This window comes from Chroicocephalus ridibundus, chromosome 2 (genome assembly GCF_963924245.1).
Source record: "Chroicocephalus ridibundus chromosome 2, bChrRid1.1, whole genome shotgun sequence".
NCBI classification, from domain to species: domain Eukaryota; kingdom Metazoa; phylum Chordata; class Aves; order Charadriiformes; family Laridae; genus Chroicocephalus; species Chroicocephalus ridibundus.
Genome location: NC_086285.1, coordinates 75,804,729 through 75,831,319, shown reverse-complemented (window position 1 = coordinate 75,831,319; position 26,591 = coordinate 75,804,729). Strand labels below are relative to the sequence as shown.

General features: G+C 38.8%; 1 protein-coding gene across 1 annotated transcript; it reads right to left on the bottom strand.

Moving 5' to 3' along the window:
* Positions 1–7,187: 7,187 nt before the first annotated feature.
* Positions 7,188–24,182, bottom strand: EEF1E1 (eukaryotic translation elongation factor 1 epsilon 1). Its single transcript, XM_063325936.1, has 4 exons — positions 24,024–24,182; positions 22,694–22,894; positions 14,985–15,080; positions 7,188–7,853 (listed from the first exon to the last, which is right to left on the bottom strand). Exons 1-4 carry the CDS (start codon positions 24,123–24,125, stop codon positions 7,713–7,715), a joined length of 540 nt encoding a protein of 179 aa, XP_063182006.1. The 5' UTR covers positions 24,126–24,182; the 3' UTR covers positions 7,188–7,712.
* Positions 24,183–26,591: the final 2,409 nt, after the last annotated feature.

The window sequence follows — 26,591 nt, the reverse complement described above, 5'->3', positions numbered from 1 at the left end:
ACAGCTTGATCCTTATTTAGGTAATTGCATCTATAGTTTGTTTTTTTACACATCCTTTTTACTTGCAGTACATACCATGCTGCTCTGTGTCTTTGTATGGGAAATGAAGGAAGAACTGAACCACAAATTCAGCTAAAGCTGCAGCAACCTACGGTGTCCTGACCTGGAATACCTGGAAGGAGGCAGTTTAGCTGGAGCAATTACTATTTTATGAGTAGAAAACAGGAGAAGTAGTAGTATTTCTTTTGTTAGAAATTAGTTCTGCCCATGTTCTATTCTGCATAGCTTTTGTAAGGAGTAATTGCCTGACTGAGAAAAAAAAAAAAGAACTTTTTTATTGTATAAAGCTATTACAACAGACACAAAAAATGATCCTATTATTAAATTGTGTCCCACCAGCAAAGCTCAGAAACTGCTCACTGAAATCACTATAATATTTTTTGACAATACATATAATCTTGTAAACTCAGCTTTGAAAATGAGTGAACTGGTTTTGTTGAAACATTCTCCCCCCAAATCAGTCAAAATATGGTTAATATCTAAATTAATAAGAAATGATTCCTACATTGGAAAGTGTGGAATACTTCAACAAACGTTATTAAATTCAGCATAAACATAATCTAAAATAGTTTTTCACTCCTTCACTGTTACATAGTCTGCAAATAGTGTGTTAAATAGGCAATAATTAGCAGAGAAAAAAATACTGTTCCCTTTCACGTATCTTTTTTTCCCCCCAAGTAACCATCTCTTGCAATCTATAGATTAGCATTTATAGTTTTCCATTTGGATCTAAAGCACATAAGCACTTGACAATAAATGACATCAGTGCTCATATATTAATAATATCTGGAGGATATTCCAGCTGGCTTGATGATCACTAATAATTAGGGGTAGAATTTTCAAATGTTAATTTTATCCCCTTCCAGTCTAGCCATCTTTTCCTAGTCTCTCTCTCAGATTTCCCCCTCTAAGCCCTATGCTCCAGCTATCTTTTTATTTGCTTTGGAGGAAATCCTGTAGTGAAGGGGGTTTATAACTACCGCATTTCTAAGAAAGATTTTTTACATCATGAGTAATGTCAGGTTCGGAATTACGGGACTGCAACAAGGGCAAATCCTGTGACAGATAAGTGCATCGGTTTCTACGACTTCTGTCCTGAAACCATTTCTACTCTTTGTTTGAATACTGTTGTTTTGGTTTTTTTAAAAAGATTATGCTTTATTTGCTGCATTTATGTCTGGTCTTTGTTTGTTTGGCGTTTTTTTTTTGCCCTGCTTACTCTCACTGCCTTGTCAAGCTTATTCTCAAAAGATATTTAAAGAAATTAAGGAGGACTTAAAGAGGCGATGGCTATAAAAAGACAATACTTGTGGAGCCCCTAACCTGTCAGTTTGTAGGAAGTAGTCATCAAGTCACAAAAATATGGAAATAGTGATGGCTCGGAGCATGAAAATCAACATATGTAGTCATCATGTATTTTTTGGGGAGATAGGCTAAACAACCTCTGTCACTTTTGCCGTGCAATGGAACCCGGTTTCTCTTTGAGGGATCACCCTGCCACTTCCCATTAGTGCTAGCAGCACTCCGAATTGCGAAATCTCCAGATGAGCGTGCCGAGTCCTGTCATTTCCCCCACAGGCTGTCTGGCGACGATAATCCACTAAAGGATTGTTTCATCCAAGTGGCGGCGTCCGAGTCAAATGCCGGCAACAGGCAGGGAAACCCAAACCTGTTGAGGCAGACGTCTGCCGAGACGGCGGGAATCGGAGCGACGGCCCTTAAGAGGGCGAGGCGGGGGACATACTTTGCGCCAGCAGAGTAAGTCCATGGGCTGCACCCGTGACGGGAGACCGCGACCGCCATCGTGATGGCTGGAAGTTTGCGGGCCGCGATGCCGATGCCGGCCAAAGCGGGCCTGGGGCTGCGCTCTTTGGAGGACTGCCTTGTCAGATTAGCCGTGCGGCTACTGTATTTGATGCTCAACCTGGACGGACAGGCCTGCCAGGCAGAAACTGCTCAGGCAGATGATGCTAGGGAGGACAAAAATTATCCACCGCAAGACTAAGAAGACAGATGACACCCAGCAGGAACAGCAAGCCAAATCTGCAGAATCCACAATGCAGCTGGCTAGCCCCAGGCTACCTGCCTCTTTGAAGTGGAATAGACATCACCGACGAGCTGTCAAATTAAATCACCAGCCTGGAAACGCTGAAAGAGATTTAGTTCTTCCAACGGAGAAGGGAAAGCTTAATAGATGAAAATCTTCCTAAAGGGGCCAAGGTAAGGTGGGAGGGGAAGGGGGAATCCTTCAGATGCAGCAACAATGAAAAAATTACTCACCTCCCGCTTGCCCGCAGAGTGAGCGACGGGATGTGCAGCGTTTGGCAGCAGCCGCGGTGGCTGTAGTCACCACCAGCACGGAAAAGAAGGCCACGCCTGCAGGAACGTGCACAGAGCAGCAACAAGTAACCCTTGCTATAAAATCAATTTCCACACCGCCCCCCCCCGCCGCCCAAAGCTGTGATATCTGTGTATGTTACCCTGGAGTTGGGCTCTGAAGTGCTTACTACAAATCTAATATTCGAGATGTGCAGCGGTGGGATACAAAGACCCAGACTGAATCCGAAAGCTTGGCGCAGCAGAGGCGCATGATGGCATCTCTCCTCACATGTCTTTTACAGTAAAATTCAAGCAAAAAAAAAATGTGCGAAATACATTTCAGTTTCAATAAATCCAGAACAAAAATTACAATTACCAAGTGAGCAAGCATGTGCTCAGGTGTATGGTGAATATGAAACCTGGCGTTTCCGTGAGAGACAGTAGCAGCACGATCCAATTATAGATGCAAAGAAGAAATACTGCTCTTAGGGGGAAAATATTAAATGTATTAATCCATTAAGCAGCTGCATCATTGCAATTACCCTTTGAAGTTAAAGACCGTGAAACACACCAAAGATTAAAAGAAGTGATAAAATTGAGAACCAAAAGAAAAGAAAATCAAATAGGTCTACAGATCCCTCCTCCCAGCAAAAAATAAAGATATAAAAAAATTACATACGAGGCTCTAGATGCACATACAATTATAAAATCAATTTACAGTCATACCAAGGCAAATTTACTTGGAGAAAAATCATGATAATATCTCTATTCCCAACTTCATCACTCATGTCGCAGACAAACCATAACTCACCTGCAGAGATGCAAACAGAAGACACTAGCAGGTCAGAAAGAATATGAACCAGACCTCTGAATACAAGAGATTACACTGGATTTCTTGATAATGATTTTACAGGTGTATCTATTCCTTTATTTTCATCTCTCTCAGCTAATCTCTTTTTAAGTATTTTGTCCTCATCTCTTCCATATCCACTGCACCGAGGAGCAGAGTTTTGGTCATGTATTCCTTTTTAACCAAGAGAATAAAGATGCCCAAGTTCTACAGCTCTCTTCATCTGTAATGTTACTCGGGTTTATTTTATTTCATGGACAAAACCGTGTTATCACTTCTAAGTCACATTTTCGTATAAAATAGTTCATATAAATGAGTGTCTTATTTGAATTACAAAGTACTCCTGTCCATCTTAAACCTTAGTTAAGAGTCCCTGCTAATAACCCAGGATCCACACCCATGCTGAAGAGTCTAGATCACTCTTCTATCAGCTGTAATAACAACAGAAATAAATGTGGGTATGTGTGTGAGACAGAAAGAGAAGTTGAAGAATTGTTTTGTCCTGATACTTCAATGAGCTATAACAGCTACTGGGAATTTTAAGCTGTACCTTACAAAAAATAACTTCCCCATTTCTAGGCCTATGTTCTTCTAAAAATTCAGATGGTAGTAAGAAATTCCTGGAAGAAGGGCTACTTCAGTTTAAAAATATTTTGAAGAGGGTGGGGTAGGCTCTAGAGAAGGATTACAAGATTAAAAAAAAAAGATTAAAAGGATGTGAAAGGCATACACCTAGAGATGCCAGCTAGGAGACTTCACTGTGCAATTGTTAGGCATTCTACCCAAAGAATCTCTGGCAATTCAATAGGTGCAAACCTCTTGAAAGCAAGTGCTTACTGTGGGTGGGCAGTGAAGAACAAAACTTGCTTGACTGGACTGTTTCAATTGTTAACCAGAATTGGCATCTCCTAACTTGGTTTCTGTGTGGAAAACTGGGATGCCAGCCTGGTAGGTAAATCACTGACACAAAAGGAACTTGACAAAAAGCATGTTATACATTTAAATTATCATCAAAAATTCTTTGCAGTTTTGCTGATGAAAAGCTTACACTTCAGTTCCATGTGAATGGTCAGATTTTCTTCGTGCCTAGGTCTAAACTGGAACTAGGTTTTTTTGTTTGGTGTAACACAGGTCTCAAATTTTTCATTCCTACTCACTCTTCTCTAATCCCATATTAAACCTGGATTTTGATATAAATCACTGTTGCCCAGTTATAAGCCTCAGTGCAAGAACTGCCCCTAGAGACTTCTGAAGTCAAACCAAACTCTCCCTTGAAAATGAAGTTACGCATACAAAGACGGGTAAAAACCATCGTCACATTTCTAACATCTCCGATGCAATACTTGAACATCTGTTTCAACCCGGCTTGTCTGCAAGCAGTGGTCATCTTGGCATCACAGGGAAAAAGACAAGTCAAAGTGTCAGATTTCACCAAACACTTACAATTATCATATTTATTTCACTGTTGAATTCTTCAGTTGCTGAAAGGTTGTCATGCAGCACTATCTCACCATATGGCAACAACCTCAAGTCCTAGAGGCGCATACTTAAAAGACCATAACATGTCAGGCCCCCTGAATAAATTAGATAGAACAATTATGCAAAATAATAATACTGCAATGATGAGATAAGTTAACAAATGAGTGTTGCTGTTCATGAAACGTTGTGAAAATAAATTCCACACATCACTGTGGTCATCATCATCATCAAACTGCGAAGCAACAAAAGTAAAATATCACAGGATTTACTATGCCCTTCAGCAACTGAAATTTTAAGAAAGGAGAAGGGGGTTGCAAGGGAGGAAAGTCACTTTTACTAATGTTCAGTGAGAGTATAATAAAATATTACAGAAAGAGAAAGACAAGCGGTAGTAGCTTTAAAACAGCAGAACATTTACCCACGCACTCTTTACGCAGACCGTTAATGTTAATTTGAGAGCTCAGGCACATTACACCTCATCTGTAAACATGAAGCATCATCTTAAAAAATGTAGCTCGTTGAATCTTAGATAGGCCAAGCTACGTTTCTGTGATTTTTCGGAAGTTTTTTTACAGATTTGGTTGCCCTTGATGATCAAAAGGCATTAGACAGAAAAGGGGAGAGGGGAGGAAATCAATACCATCTGGTTTCCCCAGTCGTCTCTCTAAAGGCGAAGTCTCAATTCATCCTTCTTTGCTTTTAACCCTCTATTTTCTTAACTTTCTTGAAATGCTCAAGTGAGCATATGACAATGACCAAAGGCCTTTTAGACAGGGTAGAGTTAAATTTTAATAATCTGCTTCTAAACATTTCATCTTTCCGTTAGCGGAACGTTTTTTCTTTCCTTTTTAACATTTCATCAGCAAGTAACACTTCTGCTCTACACTAGAGAAAATAAAACTGGCACAAGAGGCTAGGGGATACTGCAGCAGTAGCATGTAGCCACCTTGAGAAATCTCGACACTTGGAAACAGCGGCTGTTTGGGATTAAAAAAAATAAAAAAACTGCTTCGTAGCATCATCCCTACAAAACTTGTTTGAAGAGATGACAGTATTATTTTCAGAAATATTCTTAGCTCTGGTTCCATTTCAGTGTTCTTAGCTGTAACGCAAGCTGCTGTTTCCATGGATGAAGGCTTGCACGCACACTGTACTAATCTTAAATCACTCTCATTTGCGATAGCACATATAAAAACAAACAATTTGCAAGATGAACGTGGAACTTCACCATCCCCTGACCAAATGCACTGATGATTCCCACTCATGCTTCCCTTCTGGAACAGAAAATGGTTCATTACAGTAGAATTTAGTAGAAACGTAGGTGTTTTTCTAAGTCTCATCATCGCTTGCTCCCAGCCGTTAAGCGGGGGAAAAAAAGCAATCTCTCTTACAGACATGCTACTAGGCAACAAATGTTTGAATATATTGGGAATTAAGAGTGCAAATACTGACAGTAAGAACTCCCTTCTGTAGTCAAATATGAAAAGTTTGGAGTACGAAGTTTCTAATGCACATTTGCACTAAAGCCCACTCCACAATTCTTGAACTGATCTCAAGATTTCAGTGAGATCTTCATAATTAAGTACACAAGGGCTGCTTCTAAATAGCAGGGAACAAGAGTAACTAACAGCAGAAATGGTAGAAGCTCAGAATTAAGGCCCCTAGAAAACGATGAAAAATTTTCAAATGAAGCAAAAATATTTTTTTCATTTACAACAGTAAGACATTCCTATAAGTAATATTATAGACCTATAAACCTTATAAAGAAATGACGTATATACAGAAAACACCTATTATAAAGCCTGGAAGTGTCCAAGTTAAGCTTACTCATGCCATTTTCTTCTGTCCTTCTATGTGTCGGGATATATTTTAATTACCTCATCTCTTATCTACGTTTTTCTTAACGCATTGTAACATTCAAAATGCTCAAACAGCTATCCAAGATTATCTTTGTATCTACGTTATTGGGTTGGAGGCTCCTAAAGTAGCACACGAGGTAAGACAATACTGAGAAGTTGTTTGCTGAACACTGTTGTAGAAACCAACATCAAACTTTATCAATTAAAATATCAAAATATTTTTGATAGCACTTTTAAATTTGTTAAAAATAAAAATGGAGGGAGCACATTCTACAGTGAAATGACTGATTCAATATATCAATTAAAACAAACTTTAAAACATTGAGAGTGAACTTGACAAAGCAGCTCATTATTATCTTTTGTTTGTTTTTTTTTTTTTTTTTTTTTTTTTAAGAATCTTGAAATTCACATTTGCACTTGTATGGAAACACCATATGAAGTGAGACATATGCGAAATCTTGAAAAATGCTAGCTTTGTTACCCAGTTTGAAAGAAAGTGCTTCTAGAATCAAAATAAAAGTCCATATACTACCAAATGAAGTATCAAGTGAGCTGACCTTTTAAAAGCTTAATTTTCTTTACTGAAGAAAACCCAGAAAGTTTCACAGCCAAATTAAGACTACAGTTTTAAAATAATTTATTCAGTCACATAAATACTTTGTAACATTTGCATGTTCCCTTTTTCACATCCTTGGCACACAATATAGCTCTTAACTTTTACAAAACTAGTGTAAACATCCATGGAAAATAAAATGAAAGGAAAGCGGGACATATGTAAAAATTCAATAAATAGCAAGAGGAGTGAATAATTGAAGGAAAATAAGTAATTCTTTCCTACAAAGACCATGTAATTACACTTGAATGTTTAATTGAAAGAACTTTTCATTTTTTAAAAAATAGTGAATTGAAACTCATTTTCCATCTTTCTACCATTGTTGCATTTAATCAGATACATGATACAATTCTTTAACTAGTTCAAATTCTTGAACAAACAATAGCAATTCAATGCAATTGTATTATTTGAGGCATCAACAGTTTTGGTTCACATACAGAAGGTTAGAAACCAGTATTTGCAGGGTAGTGGTTTTGGACATCACAATTTCTAAACTCCAAAACACCCTTCTAACATGACACAGAGATTTTCCTTAATGAGCATTAGTGTATAATCTGTTCTTCATAAAGATGACTTTAGACAGATGTTGTCGGACACCTGGATAATGCTGAATGTGGCTGAACCAACGAGACACATTAAGGTATTTCTCCTTTTCTTGCACTGTGAGGTCCACCTGCATAGCGAAGAAATACAAGGCACTGCAATCACTAGTATCATAACATGTGGTAAGGTAAAATAAAAGTAGGTAGTTTTACAGCTAATTTCAACTCCCATAAGAAGTTGTTACAGTCCAGCAGTATTCTATCTTAATTTCACATATGAAAACTCATAGCCCAAAATACGTGTTTACTTTAATTTACTCAGATGAAAAGTCCTGAAGGATATGATATAGAGGTGGAGAAAGGGTGTTTTCATGGGGTTAGCACGCAGTATTGGGGGGGGGGGCCAGGGAAGAAGGAGTTCTACAACATACACAAGCCTTTGACATTAATCCAGCAGGCGGTCTTGCTCCCCAGGCAAAGTGACTACTTTGTATTTCAAGGTCTATTATAAGTACAGAAATGAGGTTTTTTTTCCAGGCAATTTCAGACTGGATAGAAAAATTGAAAGTTCTTTTACATTTTGAGCAATAGTCATACAATAGTTACTAAGAAACAACATAGCTTAACTGTTCAGATGTGCTAGCTCACACTATTAACATAGCAATGGCATGATTTACCTGCTCTAGGTGACCCTAGAGCAGGGGGGCTGGACTAGATGATCTCCAGAGGTCCCTTCCAACCCCCATCATTCTGTGATGATTCAAATTACTACAGTAAGACTAACTGAAAACCTGTCCATACTTCATAGACATATTTAAAATACTATCACTGCTACAGTTTGAGGTCCTGTTGTTCACTAGAGTTCTCAAGTCAATGGCACAGTCACTTGCTTAGTTTAACCCAGACCAAAACAGCTGCACAATCAGTCAGGAAGAAGCCTCCAACTATCATAGAGCTATCGCAACAGCTCCTTGCCACAGGAATCGTGGCCAAGATTAATGACAAGCTTCAAGCCTACGTTTACTTTTATCAGAGGACTGGGTCAGATAAAGTAATCCAGCATTACAGATCCTAACTATACCTTTCCAAGTCTTCTAAGTTCAAGTCAGCAACATCCTCAAAGCTTCATTACAAAGTCTTTTATTACTACAGAGTCTTTCAATCCAGCTGTAGAAGAACTATTCCCATCCTTATCACCTGTATTACTGTTCCTTGATTAGCAATTCTAGGTCTCCTCATTCCCCTAGAGTGAAATTAGTTTAACAGCTTAGACAATGATCTGTTTCCTCACATTAACCTACCACAACTGAATTACAAACAGGGTAGTCCTCAAAACAGACTACAAAAACTGTATCAGGAACAAAACGTGATCTTCACATCAACTACCCTAAGTATCTCACCAATACTTAAACCAATCAGTGCAGGATTCACCTCACTTCATTTTCAGTTAGCTAAGTTAGCCATCAAGCTTAACTTTGTCATCTTGACAACACCTGCAGTCAATGAAAAAGGGCACACCTGTAGAGGATAGTTTCAACAGACAAATCACTAGCTGGACATGCCTACTATTTTTCATGTTTGGACTTCCAAAGCTACTCAAGGTTAATCCCCTCCTCAAAAGCTGAACAGATGGCGTATTCCTTATGCCTTGTTCTACAAACACCAGACTTCATGGATAATGCAGGTTTATTGCAAATTTGATCTTGGGCATAGGAACAGTTGGAAACAAGTGTGTTCCAACAAACTTTAAGTCACAGGCTATACATACACAGGCTATACATAGCTATACATACTCATTTACTCAGTTGTACAAGTGAAAAGCTGGTGTTCAAAACTAAGTCTCATGTTGAAATTTCACCTCACGACACACCAGTCCTCTCGATTTCAAGAGTTGCCTGTAACATTTGCTGCTTCTCCTTGCTGTCCCCTCACACAGCCCAGCACTTGGCTTCGAACTGTAAAGCTTTAAACATGCAGAGGTAAAAAGAAAATAAGGATTTATACTAGAAGATGAACCACTGGAAAAATACCGAGGAAGAAAAATTTCAAGGAGTTGCAGGAAGGAATTGTAAACCAAGGCCACATAGCATTAAAGCTCTATTAACAGTAAGTTAAGAGCACAGTAACTGCGGCAACAACCAAAAAGCAGGGATCTTGCAGCTGCTCCTAAACCCAAGTAGCTCTTCTTCCAGTTCAGGCTGAGAAAATCAGCTTCCCTTGCTGCTGGCATGGAAATGTAAACACTATCCCTACAGCTGTACAGAAGGGCACAGACAAATTAATTAAAAACGCAACCACATACTATTTTTGCTGAGCCAGAAACATGAGAGTTAATCGGCATTAGCCAAGTGGAAAACAGTAACACTGTTAAGGGGAAAAACTCCAGAATTTTTAAAAGCATAACAAACAAAAAGTGGAAGCTATTAAAATGTAACAATGAGCGTTTCATAAATTGCCCACGCTTCTAACGGTACAGTATATTCAGGACAACAAAGCCTATGCAGTACCATTTAGGGGAAGATGCTTTTTATGACCTGCAGTTTGTCATAATTAGCAGTAGTTGGAAGCTGGTACATGGTATGAAGCCGCAGAACCATTTACAAAGCAACACAGTGCATGAGAAGAGCAACATGTATACTTTAAGGCCATCTAAAATTACTGAAAAGCAAAGAAAAGTATTCAAGTAAGAGCAGATACTAAAAGTACTGGAAGTTCCATGAGTGTTGTATACTTAAACTTACAATACCCTTTTTCAAAGTCTTTAATGGGTAAGCACTTGGTTATGAAAATGCTGAAGTAACCTTCAGATATTGCAGCATATACAGTATTTCCTCCTCATAATTTTATGCTGGTAATTCTCAATCTTCACATTTCTCTGATGTAAATCAGAAATAGAAGTCTGGAAAACTATTTCCTCCTCCATTCTGTTAGTGTAGTGAAAAAAAAACATCTGAAGGGCAAAACAGACAGCTACTCTAATAACAAAACCTCTTTTTGTACTCCAGGCACAACAAGCAAGATATTTTTACTTATTTACATAATGTACTCTATCAGTGAAATATATTAAAAAGCACTTTGTGGCATGCTCTACTTTTTACTCTGAACATAACTCTTAGGTTAATTGTTTAGAGATCACTTCCATGGCATTTTTTACAACATTTTGTTAGATGGGTATTTTCTGTTCTTCCTCATTAAATTAGATAATTCCCCCAAGTTAAGAAAGGCTGCTGTTCTGCTGTTAAAATAATTATTTGCTATTAAAGCAATTATTTTAATAGCAAAGAAGCAGACACTCAATTTGACAGGCTTTTTTTTTTTTTTATGTCATGAAAAAAAGTGTCATATTCTTCCACCACAAAGCTCACAAGGGGTAACCAAGGTGGTCATCATACAATACAACTAGAAGAGTTTCTAGAAGGACTATAAATACACAAGCTTTAATTATATTTTCTTCCAGTAGCTTTGGGGATGCAGGCATAAATTCCTATTCCCACACCCTGTATGTGCATGGAAAGTCTAAAACCACCTGCCTACATCTAAAGTTCTTCAGCATCAAGAAAAGGATAAGATACTCACTTTTTAAATTTAGCCTTCAGATAAGAGGGAAAGAAAAACAAAAACTACCTGAATGGTGTATTTCATGAAACACATGTACTTTCATATATTTTTGACTAATTTTATGGTGTTAAAGGAACATGCTTAAAATGAAACCTTTTCTTTAAAGTAAAACTGTTTTCTGTATTTCAGTAATTAAGTACCATTTTTAGTCTAATTTTTTTTTTTAGAAGGAAAGCCTGTTATCCCAGTGCTAAGATAAGCAGTATCAGTGAATATTAACAAGCATTCTTGGCACTCTGTTTATTACAGGAAGTGTTCATTATGGAAAAAATTAACTGGAAAATAAACTACTATTGCAGTTCAGTATTAGTAGTACACAGTATAGTTCAGTATTAGGAATTCTGACCCAAAGAGAAAGCTTAGTTTGTTTTGTACTTGATTTGACCCTGCAATTTTGACTGATATAAATTTCACCCATAAGTTATTTTCTAGACCTTATTAAAGAAATTTTCAACTCAGACATACGGATTTGACACTACTTCTTGCGTTCAAACAAGATTTTTGAAGTATAAAAACAGATCAACTTTTGTATTGATTATTTCTCTTAAATTGAACAAGACTTGTACTGTTTGAAAATACTTCAGAATAAAAACATAAGGAAACTTTTTTATTGTTTTAAACAAAAAAAATTATATGAAAACAATTTCATTACCACGGGCAGAATTTAATGCTTACTGATTGCCTGAGCTATCCTCAAGCAATGCTTCCAAATTCATGTTTTCTCTGCAATCTATGCTTTAACCTAGAACTTCATTGTTCATCATATTTACCCACATATATATATTTAAGCAATCAAACTGTCGAAAGACAGCAATATTTATATTAGATACATGAAATTACATATGACAATGTAAATCACGTTGATTGAAAAAGCTCATATAGACAGTTAGCATCAAGCATTACACTTTTGGGGTGTTTGTGACCTATATTATGATGCAGAACAACAATGCATACAATTTAGTTCGTGCCTTATAATAAGTGTATATTTCTAATTATAAACTCAAAATAGACTCAGTCCGAAAGATGCCGGAAACACTACCTGTTAATTTGACTCTCACTCATTAAAATACTAATGCCTTTCCCACATAGTATTATTGTGCTTATTAATAACTAGAAGTAATAGGAACAACAAAAGAAAGGCATACAACTGCAAAATTAATAGCTGCTGCTCTTCAGCAGACAAACTGATTAGTAAGTTCAAATGGATGAGCCTGGACAGTAAAGAATCAGGTTCCAGAACCTGCCTGGGAAAATGGGAAGGGCAAAATGAAGGTCAGAGGAGGGGAGAAATATGAAGATGTATGATATATATGCAAAAACACTAAGAAAGGAAGATGAAACCACAGGTGAAGAAGTGAGCAATAGGCCTGGGTGGTCTTTCCAATAAAGTGTGCATCAGAAGGTTTTTAAAATTTTAATAATACTTGGCTCATTCAGGACGATCATGGTATGTCACTAATATTTACAGTATTCTATTACTAACATCTGCGTTAGCACATAGTTGGTAGTCTATCAAAAGCAGACATTAATCCTAAAAGTCATTATCAGTAACATTTTCAGATCAATTTTCTGGACAGCTTGATGGACAGCAAGAACTGTGGGTATTCCCCCCTCCCCCCCTGCCGTGCCTCCCATTTCTACCGCCTCTCCTGAAGGATTATAGGAATCATCCATTGGCATTTTGCACAAAGCTCAGCTGAAATACTGGTGGGTATGACAAACTGCTTCCCTGGACCACATCACATTAAGAGATACAGCAGCTTTCCCTGCTCCCCCTTAAAGCTTAAGAGTAGAGATGCAGCTCTGGACATACTCTCTTCTCATTACAAGAAAAACAATTAAAAAAAAAAAAATCACAGGATTCTAGTTCAAGATCTTACCTCTAAAGTTAAGTACCAATACGAATCAATTCTGAAACCTTCAAAATCATGTAATTTCTAGGTAGTAGCTTCTAGATTTTCCTCTTTATTTAGGATAGCCACCCCATTATTTGTCCTTTATACCTTTCCGATTCAGAAAATTATCTTCTATGAAATCAAACATTTCAGAAACAGATGCTGTACTATAAACTTGTCCCAAGTAGTGTCTGGATGGTTGCAGGCACCCAGGAGCACCAAGTCATTTGTTTTTACCATCTGTTCGTATTTCCCAAAGCAATAACTTGTATCTATTCTTCTTGATTAGGTGGTCTACTCTAGAGCAAACTCTAAATTTAAAATACGCTTGATTTTCCCCTGCCTAAGTTGAAAAAAAAAAATACCGTCATATTTTTAGGAAGTACTTAAACATTTTTTCTATGTCGACATATCATATGTGAAAAGTAACCTATTCTGACACTCTAGCCAACACATCTATCCTACTACTTAAAATTAATTCTGTTAAATCATATTTGCCTTGTAAAATATCTTAAGTGACTTACTCTAACATGTTTTCATAAGCCTTCTGAAATGAAGCTTCCCTTCCCTCTCCTCTGCTTGACACTCGTTAGAACTTTGACTCCTGGATAGTCAAGATACGCAAGTTTCTTCTCATTTTTGGTAGTATTTCATTACTTGATCTTTCCTCCCCTCACCTCAGCCTCCCTTTTGAAGCATAGCGTTCTTCCACTTCTCTTCCAGAGCCCTGTTTTTAACTGTATAAAGTACCCATTCACTCAGTTGACTAGATTCACCAATTCTCAGACACATGTGCATTTGTCGGAAGCATCTTTTTCTGATTACACCCCCCCCCCCATTTTCTAATGTAAAACTGATTGATTTTATCTTCTCCCAAGAATTTTGCAGGCCTTTTTGTACAAGTACTGTGGTTTGTTTAGTAGTACCCACTCCAGAGAAGGACGGTTCATTTATAATCATATTACAGCCACCAAATTACAAATAATTTCAACTGCTTCATCTTTAGATTACCACTGGGGGTTCAGAACTGAGGCGCAATGATTTATAAACACTTCATAGTAAACCCTGAGCTGACTACAAAGAACGTCAACACTTTCTCCACTCAGTACATACTTTTATTTTCGGGTTAGAGTTTGGGGTTTTTTTGTGCTTTTTTTTTTTCCTCCTAAGCACCAGCTCCCCATGTTATTTTCATATTCTGTATGTTATCAAGTCTTATCATTAAGTGTTGAAACACAAATGACATTTTGTTATGGCTGACACTTCTGTGTGCATTCATCCTTCAGGAACTTAATTTAGGTGTATCTTTCATAGCACCAGTAACATTTCTCCAATACTAACACGGTCAGTACTTTCAGTTCTGGTATGTCCTTTCAGTGTCATTTCCCTCTTTCCCCGTGTAGTTCTGTAAGCAGTCACGTCTCAGATTTGACTAGGTAAGAGTCCTCGTACCCAGTAACACAGGGACAGGTATCATCCTTGTTACATTACATGGAGGAAATGAAAGCATTCTGGACACTACAGATAATACACTTCTTTTGACAGACCCATAGCTAAATATTAAAAAGTAAAAAATGAAGAACTTATAAACAAGTTTTATTTGAAGTTCTTATAACAAATCTCTCCATTTTTGTTCCGCAATTGTCACTCATCAATTCAGTAGGTCAACTTCTACAATAATAAACTGCTCTTTAGAAAAAGAACAACTATGACAGTTGTACATATAAAAATAATGCAAGTAACACTTACCATGATGTGATGCAATCCATAGTACATCAAAACATCTGCTAAGGTAAAAATGTTTCCTGCAAGGTAGACTTTATCTTCAAGGTGTACGTTAAGATCCTAAAAAGGAAAAAGTCATTATACTGCTGTAGTATTGACTTTGTAAGACAAAAAATTAAGGCAATTGTTAAAAATAATAGAAAACTTCCTCTGGAGACAATGCATATAAAATAAAAGCGAGTTTCAATTTATCCCAACTCAGCAAAGGGGAAAAACATCAAAAGAAGAAAAAAGTCTAAAGAATGTAAAGATAATAAACTAAAATACCATCATTCTTTGACAGAGATGATTCAATAAAATGTAAATGTTGGTCTCTAAATAAAGTACTAGCCAGCTTGCTGATGGCACATAGTTTTTCATAATTCTCCCACTTACATCCACTCTAATTTTTGTAAATACAAGTGTGATTTATTTTACATATCAAGCTGACTGCACAGAAATTCTTTCAAATCTGTCTTTCTTGGCTTCAAATTACTGGAATTCAAAAATGCAGAGTTGTGTATTTTTTTTATTAGCGCACATGACTCAGAAGCACCGCTGTTATACATTTTACATTTGATAAGTGGAAAATGCAGTCCTATGACCAAAGGAGAGCACACTGCTCTTCCAGCAGCAGCTTCTCCTGTCCTCCAGGACTCACTCAATGCAGCTGGTCAGCAAGGGTCTGGAACTGCAAACATGTAAGAACCTGGGAATCACAAACAGATAGTGGGGTAGGAGACAAATAACAATTCTGGAAACTTAATAACAATTCTGGAAACTTAATACCCACCAGCTGGTATCATTTGACACCTGCTTTTATTAACATTGAAATCACTGCTAACAATTCTTAATGACTGATACTGTCAATTCAGTTGCTGTCTAGGCCCATATGAAGAGAGCACTGCTTCAGCATTTTAGGATCATCTCTCTCTCAACAATTCCGCATCAGAGGCTATAAGGGTAGGTAGCAGAAGGCCTCCACTTAGGTTCAGTGAATAAACATTTCAAATCTGCATTACTGACTCTTTTTCATGGCTTTTTGTATGCAGTCATTCCCTGCCAGAAAACAGGAGGCTGACAGACTCATCATTACTCAGGTGTATTGCTCCTGAGAACACAGGCATCACACCTCAACTCTGCCTCGTTACCCGTCCTTCCTTTTCTCCACATCTTACCTACTTCTCCTCCAACATATGCACCTTTCTGCCCCCTACTTCCCTTTAAAGAAGTAAATGTAACAGCAAGCAAAGTCATCTACTTTAACCCTGATCCCAGCATAAGCAAGCTTTAATTTTATAATATTCTTTTCAGAAATGTAGGAAAAGAGGCTCCCATCTTTTCCTTTTGATTTGGAAACTCTCCCTATTAGTTCTCCTCTGCTGGCTGAAAAAAACTTGTAGTAAATGCACTCCTTTTTCCTCAGAGATCTCCTTGACAGTTTTCTTAAGCCACCTCCTCCCCACATCTGGAAACAGAGGTAAGCAGCTTAAACAACTAGCATTTTTCAAAACATCCCTAAAATAATTTTTCAGTCTCAATTACAACATGTTCCATGTTAAGGAAACCTTTTATTTTAAAAAGGTCTGGAGCAAGGAAAAGGTGTTAATCATTAGTGAACAATTTAAAAATTTTGTTTAGCTTTAAGCATACTGCAGTTTTTTGTGGTTCCATAATTACTGATATTGAGATATCCCGCAGGGCAGACACAAAAACCCCACCCGTAAACACTAAGCTAAAACGCTGAGACTTTAAGACATCTGACTTTGCATTTGAATTTGACAAGTTTGGCTCCATTATGACACCTTACTGTTTCTTTGAAAACCTCTTCATGACAGGACTCCTGTACTTCCATAGTATTTAAACATCCTTATGTCTGCTTTGATTTCTTTTATTGGAACAAATCAGGGAAAAATATTAACCTCTGCATAGTTAAAATTCTGTAAGGTCATCTGCCTCTGGCTATATAGCTTCTTTTCTTTAGACTGGTTTGCTGCTTTGTTCATGCTAGTTAGCTCTCAAATTACTTTAAGTATGTAACTACAGTTCTGTGGAATTTCATACACACAACACAAAGGCAAAAGCAATGTTACGAAGAAAAAGCTTGCAGGAATCAAGAAAAAAATCTAGAGATCTGTTTACTAGAAAAAAATAATCATAAACTCGTCTATTCTGACACAGATTCTCTGACCAGCATTTTTCATTTTGATTAACCAGAAATTCAACGTGCATTATAATGAGTAGTAATGCCACGGAAATTATAACACACCCTCCCCCCCCCCCCCACACACCCCCTTTCTTCTTAGGCTAGGCTGTGGAATCAGGATTTTGTAAATTAAAAAGTTCGTTATCTATGAAGGTACAATCAACACAGTTATTCCCCTGGTCAAAATTTTTGATTTCTGTATCGAAGAAGTTATGGCATGCTAATTCTTAGTTTTATACACCTTCAAGAGGTAGGCTAGTTTCTACGCAGAAATATTGTTTGCCCAGTTGTTCAGGATGGGTTAATATCATACACACATGGGTTAATATACTGCGCATGTATACTCAAAATATTCATCTATATAAAAAAAAATAAACTTAAAACTTTAAAGGCAAGGTAAGCCAATACAGAGTGAACCAATTATTTATTCTGGTTCATCAGATTTTATGTAGTCAGTTAACTGAGCAAATGGAATTTGACAAAAATGGTTTAGTCTTGGATAAATTTGCATTAATTTACCATTCTGTTTTTGAACGTGTACTTTCCTCCCATAAAACAGAGACAGATATTCCAATTTCATTCTGTAAATCAAGCTAATTCAGAAACACCACAGTACAATTTTATTTTTTTTTTCCATGTGCAGTAGGCACATTTAGTTAATCTTGCCTCATGGGTTATGCTTCCCATAGATGATTATAATATTGGCTAATAGCCAACTGTGTTAAAATTCCTGAAAGTTGAGGTTTCTTAAGTGACCATGGTAATAAACTGAAAAAGCGTTCCTGTCCTGGAGAGATTAATGAAAAGATGAATACAAGACTGTATTTGAATTTCTATTACATCCAGGAAATTCAGGTCTGTTAGCTGTCATTTGTATCATTATCTTTCATGTACTGAACATCACTGCTTAAATTGATTATGTATATACAATCCCAGTATCAAATAGCTGAAATAGTCTTGGGCGTTGCTTATAACTATATGAACTTATTGTTGCAATCCCTCAGGAAACCCTTTCTCAAGCTTCACACAGGTATTTAAGGCACTAATATGCGTTGAACAACTGTGGCAATTCGAATGCCATTTTTGGGTTAGAGGGTGGGAAAAGCAATGGAAAGAAGAGATGTTGCATTATTTATGGACTAACCGATGGATTTCCATTTGCTTGTTCTATGGAAAAAAATCTAATTTACAGCCCATATCTAGAGTCACAGCTCAACACATCCCATCCATGGCACACTTCTGGCTATTCCACAGCATCGCTTACTATCTTTTAAGTATACCATCTAATCGCCTGTAATCCGATTCATCCATTAAGGCGATTGAATACCTTCCAGTCACCACAAGCTGAGACAGCAGCTTGGATAAGTAACATTTACTTATTACAACTCAGTAGCTTACAATGGATCTAATCATACCCTGATTTTGGTTTGGTGATTTTGTCCACAGCAACACACTGCTGGTGTATGCACTTCCCTTGCACATAGAAGCACATCCTTTCTGTCAGCAACATTCTCAAGGTCATTTATGCCCTAAATGCCTTTATACTGCACCACGCAAAGACAAAGAGCTGAGCACTCTCAAATGCCCAGACAAGCCTCTGACAATGCAGAACCCAAGAAAAGGATTCTGTAGCCATATCCAAGAAAAGCAGAATGTCACTGTTGGGGCATAGCCATCTTTTTAATTCTAATGCAAGACTTTTCTCTGTAACTGGCAAACTACGAGCTAAATCTAGTCTGGATGACTATTATATGCAACATACTGAGATTCCTGTAAAAGACAGAAGAAAAATAATCAACAAATGTCACTCAAAGAATCAAAATTCAATCCTTTACACCTGTAAGTGCACAAAAACATCCTGGTGCTAACAGAAAAGGGAGAGAAGCCAAGATGGAAAGCTGAAGGTTAAGAAATGCTTGCTGGACAAGCTTGTCAAAGTTGGTAGGCACCCCACTTAGAAGTCTGTCAAAGAACAGTGTACAAGAACTGTGGATTAACAGCATGGACAGAGCATGGATTAACCTGCTTACGTATTTGCGGAAACAGTAATTTTTCAAACAAGCACATTAAATAAGAACTGAAGCTCTCTTATTTGGATTTTTAATTGGATTCAATGATTACAGCCAGACAACACACGAAATTAGGACAAAAGTAGCTGAAATCATGGAGTATTTTTGGTATGAGACACTGAAGGTAGTACACAAAAATTCTTGGTTATAACTGTCTTTCAGAGACTACAGATTTCTATGTTTCTGTGGAAGGTTTTCTGTAGATTCAAGTACAAGCTCCTACTTACAATATACCTCTGAAGATGGGGGGAAGAACCCTCAAATCTTAGATCTCTAAAATTGACAAAGCAGAGACATTCAAGTCTCCTGAATGGAATTTATTAACATCTAAGTACACATTTGGTGGCATAAAAGTTTCACAAAGGTTCTCAATTCCTTCCCAGACGACTAGAAAAACTACTAATTATCAAGCACAACAACTCAGTAATTTCCAAATTTTTTTTACTGTGCAGCTCCATTTACCACTAACCAAACATCAAAGAAGCAAAGGAAAATACTCTCTCATCCTGTGGAAAAGAAAGTTAACATAATGCATGGGATATTATGTTATCACTGTTACTGACAATCATCATTCTTACATATCTGCTGAAGAACAGTCCAGGGGTATTGCTCCCATTTATTTTATCCAGTACAGGAGTGCAAATAAGAGTTAGACAAAATTCCAAGAGCACTTTCATTGGCTGGTTCTGAACAGTATGGCATTTTCTCTGAATGAATATAAAAAACCTAGTTGAGATGGTGTGACTACTTCATGATTGTTTTCATGCCAAGTAACAGCTTTAGTCAACATGTCAGTAAGAGCAATTTAACAATCTATTTTCTTAAGGCCAACAGAAAACCCTTCCTGTTCAAATTAACAAACATTACACCAGTTATTTACTGACATTTTTCAGAACCACATCACCTCAATTAAGGGTTAAACAGAGGCAGCCTAAAGTTTACAGCAGAAGTGACTGAACTGTTTTTGGTGCAGCTTATTATAAATTGTCGCTCTAGGCAGCAACTGTCCCAAGACTGCCATTGTGTATTCCAGACACGTTGTAAAACTACAACCTCAGACTTGCCTCCCTATTTTAGTTTTTCTTTTTTTCAGCTGTACTCCCTTTTGGCATAGTATACTTTAATCGTAGGCTGCCTCTTTTTCTGATTAATCATGGTGGCGAGAGAACAAATTAAAAAAAATTCTTAATTGCTATACTGTGAAATTACTACTGCTGGAACAATTCCACAGCAGCCCCGTGTCAGAATAAATTCTGTCTATTCAACATCTGCTAAGAAAAAAAACACATAGGAAAATTTTAAAGTGGTAATAACTATTAGAATATACTTAAAGGTAGATTCTCCCTCAAGTGACACTGACTGTTTCTCAGTAAGGAAATTTTGCTTTGTTTTGAAACACTTGTTTTATTTACATACTTGTATTTCAGTAAATTGTCTTTTCTACGCTGACAGCATTGCTTAGGCTAAAACTGAAGAGAGATGCCAGCTTTGTCATGAAAGTGTCGTATCTCTGTGTCTGGTTTTAATGCTCAAATGCAGTTCTGCAAATACTGACATGTGTGTGCTGACAAATCAGGTATCATCACTTAAGCCATCCAGAGCAGATGCATTTTGTTTTAAAAAGACAAAAAACTTGCTTTTGGTTTTTATACAATAGAAGGGCAAGAAAGGCAAAGAAAAGTTAGTTATTCATTTTCATACAGTCTTCTCACAGTTTGGGAGAGAACAAAAGCCATCACAAGGTTGTTTGAAAAATGACTGAAATGATTTAATATTTGTCATAAAGGTTTTTTCAAAAATTAATTAGACAACAGGGACCTCTGAGGGCCACCTAGTCATACCACCTGTTCAAAGTACAGCTAAACCTGAAGTTAAACCCTGATTAGTCAATGCCTCCTTCAATCAAGCTCTGAAAATCCCAAAAGGTTGACAGTTTTCATGCAGTATCTGTGGAGTAAGCATGACTGTAAAGGTTCTAATAGCATTTGCACATAGAAAATAAGAATAGAGATGTTACAAAAACAGAAGCAATATACATAAACTCATGCTTAACCAATGGAAGATATTCCATAGATACGAGATCAAGATAATTCAGATTATCTGGGGTGTGAGAGAAATGGTTCTTTAGGGCTTTCAACAAGTTGATCCTTGTTAAGCAGGCATGATATTCCAAGTGCTCAAGATCAAGGAGGCTGTCAGTTTGAGAAGGACAACAGACTACTAACAAGGTTTTGCTTTGCACCTTTTTAAGATACAAGACTTCCCTTGATTTTAAGTAACACAATCTGTTAACTTTTGAACGCTGCTTCAGTTTATCTTTGGTTTCTGCAATAGTTCTAGTTGACTCAGACTCGCCTCACATAAAAGTCAAAAGTATTAATTAAGACTCTGCTAGCCTCAAGTAAAGTCAGCCTTCCTAATACCTTGCAGCTCTCAAAGCTATTCTAAATCCAGACCCACTAGTAGCACTGAGCATTGAGTACTTTCCATCTAAAACATACTTTTAAAACTAGAAAAAATAAACACTTTAAAAATTGATTGAATTTCATTGGTGTTTCATGCACACTTAGTAAATAGAGCCCCTAGCACTTAACAGTGTAAAGCAAATTTTCTCTTCAAGCTTCTGTTCCCACGAGACTGCAAAAATACTAATTACCAGGAACAAGGAGTAAGAAGGAAAATAAGAGTAAGTTTTGCTATCTACTCCCTGCCATATGGCTGCTCAAATAACAGGGTGACCCTTGAGATTCTCTTTTCTGCTTCCACCTGTTTAAGAGGAAGTAAGCTTCAGACTACACAAAAAGTTTAATACAGTAGACCAAAGCCTCCATACAAAGTAGCTCACTGTGAAGGGCAGTTTTGCAGAGGTTCCTTTATGATTTCACTTTTCAAACGCAATTCAGTCCTGTAACTCCTTTTGGTGTCAATACCGATTACCACATCATCAAGTATGGCCTGTATCCATAATTACCAAATCAATAAGAATAGCTCTTAAAACAATCAGAGCAGTGTTATCTTGAAATACAACGCAACTTGTTTATAGCTGAGGTTTTATGAAGACAGTAAGAAACTGGCATCTTACACGGCTAATAAGAGACTAGACAATGGAACAATCTCTAAACTATCTGGAACACTCTAGGTAGTTTACAGCATTATAGCCATAAAACACTGTAAGAGCTCCGATTCATATATTTTATAGTTTAAGCTGTTTTCCCCCGTTTCAGATTGTTGGGATATTTTTGTCAATAAAAAATTAAAAGCAGCAAGCAGAATAAACGCCAGTACTTAAAAATACTGTCAAGTCTTCAGTGTTTTCTCAGTTTTATTAATTGGTTGCTCATACACACACTAGCACCGTAATCTTCTGCAAGGTCTAGTCACTGAAAAATTTGGTGGCAGAGTAATTAAATACTCCTTACCTTCAGAATTATTCTAGTATCTTCTTTACTAGAGCCTCCATCTACTCGAGTCACTCTATATTCCAACCACTGCTGAACAACAGCTTTCTCTTCTGCAGTACTTCCAAGCAGTTGGTCTTTCTTAGCCTGTTTAACTAGGTGGGCAGCTATGGTCATTAATCCTGTCAGACCAGGTCCATTGTTTGTTTGAAGAACAGGAATCTAAAGAGGAAACCAAAGTAATACTAAACAACTAATTCAAAAAGTAGTCGCTATAAGAATAGCTATTGTTTTTTCTAGCCCCTCAAAAGGATCTTTAAAGCAATACATCAGAATTTAGAAGTATTCATACTAAAGGTAGTAACATTAAAGAAAATATGTATGTTCTCTTTTTAGTTTTTGGGATGGTCTATTTTCAGTTTTTACAGAAGAAATGTATTTAACAGATGCACACCTTTAGCTCCAATTAATCGAATTCTGCCAATGTCATAATGAAATAGTATTGCTCATTCTGACACTGGTAGAAATCTTACTAACTAACTTTTGACTCGTTTTCCAATTCAGGACTCTTGACTTACAATGGTGACGTCATCAGCATCCAGTTTCTCTCTGAGTAGACGGCAGTAGCCAGATTTACTGAAATGCTTATTCATGCTTACTGTTCTATTGACAAATCCTGTGACAGAAATCAGCAGTTCACTGGTATCAGGGGAGGACAATACAACACACCTCTAGATTTAACCATGTCTTTGTTAGCGACATTATCACATGCTAAACTGTGGGAAAGGAAACTGAACCTCTAAGAGCCAGAAACAAAATGAATGAATTGAAACTCACTGCAACAGACTAAATCCCATTCAATCATTTATGATATCAAATGACAGAAGAGAAACTGATTAAGATGCAATACAACTGCACTAGCACCATAAAAACGCAGAAAGAAGAACATTTTAAGCTGACATCCCTCCAACGACCCACGATGGCCCTCCCACAGGCCGAAGGAAGAGGCTCCCAGAACCCGCGAGTCGGTAGCGAGGCCCTACAGCCAGAACCGAAGGGGGGCTGCGAAGGAGGGGGCTGAGGCAGAGAAGGCGAAACCCCGCTGAAGGGGAAGAGCCGGCCGTGCGGGGATGCGCAGCCGAGGCCGACGCAGGGCCGGCCCACCCGGGAGAGAAGGAGTGGAGGGTCCATTGCCACCGTCGCACCGGCGTTCACCGCGGGGGGCAACGGCCGCACGGGGCCGGGGCGGCGGGAGGGGAAGCGGCGAGGTAAGAGGCCGTCGGGGAAGGAGGCCAGCAGACACCCACCCGCCCGCCCCTGCCCGCTCCCGACCCCTCCTCGCTCCCTTCACCTTCCGCTCCCCCTGGACGCCGTACTTGTTCCCTTTCGGCAGGCCCAGTAGCTGCTCCAGCAGGGCCAGCTCCTCCGGCCCCGGCCGCGCGGCGGCTGCCATCTTTGGCAGAGGACCACCTGGGAAAGGAAAGACAGCCGCAGCCGCCACCTGACAACAACCGCCAACCCCATTGGACGAAGAGACTACCCCACGGCCACAGGAACCGTCGCTGCTATTGGCTCGGCGGGGCAGGCCAGCCAATCAGACGCTGAGCGGGGCCGACGCATGCGCTGAGCATGACTTGGCTTCACAACCCCTCGGGGGCGGGGGGGGGGAAAGAATGGCGGATCACTAAGGGCGCATGCGCAGCTGCGAGCACCACCCCCCCCCCTTCCCCGCCCACCTGGTGGTGTGCGCAGGTGCGCGCCGGGGCGGAGCACAAGGTGTTAAGCCACGCCCCCTCCGGGGGTGTGGCCTCGGCCGGGGGGCGGGGCGAGCTCTGAGGGGCAGCCGGCGCGGGGGCAGTGGGCGCGGCGGTCGTGAGGGAGAGGGATGGCCGGTCCCGGCCCGACAGGCGAGGGAAGCGGGGGAACATCGACCCGGCGGGCTCCTCGCCGCTCCACGGCCCGACCCGAGCAGCCCCGCCGCCTCCCGGCGCAAGGCGCTTCCCGGCCTGCCCTGGCAGAGTCGGTTCGTTACCCCTTCCCCACGGAAATAACAGCTGCTTTCTTCCCGGAAAGGGGCGAGAGCTGCTGACGGGTTCGTCGCCTAATAATAGGAGGAGGAATTAAGGGAGGAAAGCCAGTGGCTTCTCCTGATGCCGGTGCCAGGTCCGCGCACCCCCCGGTTCACAAGGCCCGGCCCTGGGGTTGCCCGGTTGGCGGCGGCGCGCAGGGGCGGCGCGGCAGCCGGGCCGGGTTCCCCCGCTCCCGGGCGTCCCGGCCTGCCCGGCCCCTCGCTGCCGCTTCTGAGGCAGGTGGATGGCTTCATGCAACTGCCTTCCTCCGTCCCGTAAATTTTGAATTTGCTGTCCAAGCGTTGACAAATTTAGCAGAGAAGCTGAAGTTCCAGAGAGAGTTAACGTTAACCAGAGATTTTGTGAAATGAAGGAAGGACGACCATGCAGAACCAAGCCATTATAGGCACAGACCAAGGGTATCAAAGGAAGAGGAGGGATGGAAGTAGGGTTAAGAAAAACATATTAATGAGCCATGGTTAATGATACCAGTGAAGTTAAGAGATTAAAAACCCACAAAATGTGAGCTGGCCGTGAAATAGTGTGATTTAACTGCACATTAGTGTTTGAGATTTGTTAAAGACATGATTTAATCCCCTCTCTGAAGACACTCTGCTGCAGATGTCGTACCTCTACGTCTGATTGTAAATGTTAGAAATTAAAACAATCTTAGATTGGCGGGTCTGTTTGTGCAAAATGTCAAAGTGCAGTTCTTGATAGAAGACTGTTAAATACTAAACTAGCATTTTTACTAAAACCAATGAGCTAGTCTTGTCCTACTACTGACAATTTCAAAATACAGACTCAGGGCTATCACTGCATTAGTCATCTTAAATAAGATGATCCTGTTGAAGGTCCTGGTTCTTCAATGAAACGTTTTGTCTTGATACAAGGTGACATTCAGATTTGTACTTTCTGTTGCAGAAAAAGTCTGAAAGTGGCCACAGAGCCTTCATCTGAGTGGGGACCAATTCTGAAATTGTGAGCAGATTTTTAAGCTTTTGCAGGAATTTGACCAATCTTTTATATTAACATCTGCAAAGCACTTCATTGAAAACAAAAAATTGCTCTCCCTTGAAACTGGCATTGCTCTTTGCAAAGTTTATTTTTTTAATTCTTCACCTCCTTTCCTACAACAATATTTTGAAATGTTAGTGTTCCAGCTGTGCTCCAGTGTGACATCAATGAATGATTTAAGACTCTAAATTCATAGAAATATTTTGCCAATTTTTTAAAAAGCTAATTGATTTTTTGAACCATGTATCAGTAAATATATACTTACATTTACAGGTTATTTATATATTTATAATTATTAAATGATTTGGAAAGCAGAAAGTGAGACATATCAGTGTGAAATATTAGTGCAGATGGATTGAAGAATCTATCAGTAACAATAAAAAAAAGTTTACCATTTCAGTCAGATGAAAAGATAAAGCTTTTTTTTTTTTTTTTTTGGCTCTCCTCCGACTTCAGAATGTTAAAGTTCTTGGAAGGGGAGACTTTATAAAATTAGGTGGAGAAGATTAACTGCTTACAGTTGTGTAGCAGTTTTCCCTTGATAACAGTTCTTAGCCGTGTCTCTCTGCCTTTCTTTCTCTGTGCACAGTTCTCCCCTCATTCCATTAGGTGGAGCTTTGTGATTAAGACTGCAAAAGAAACTTGCTTCAAAGTGCAAAACAATTCACCACGGAATGGCTGGGGGAGGAGGCGAGCGAAGCCTACTTTGCTTAGAGGTATCAGTGTCCTGTACGCAAGCTTGATACACAAAAATATGAATCAAGACCCTCACACACAAGGAAAATAACTTGAAAAATCGATTCTGTCAAACAGAGAGCTGCTCTAATCTGCTG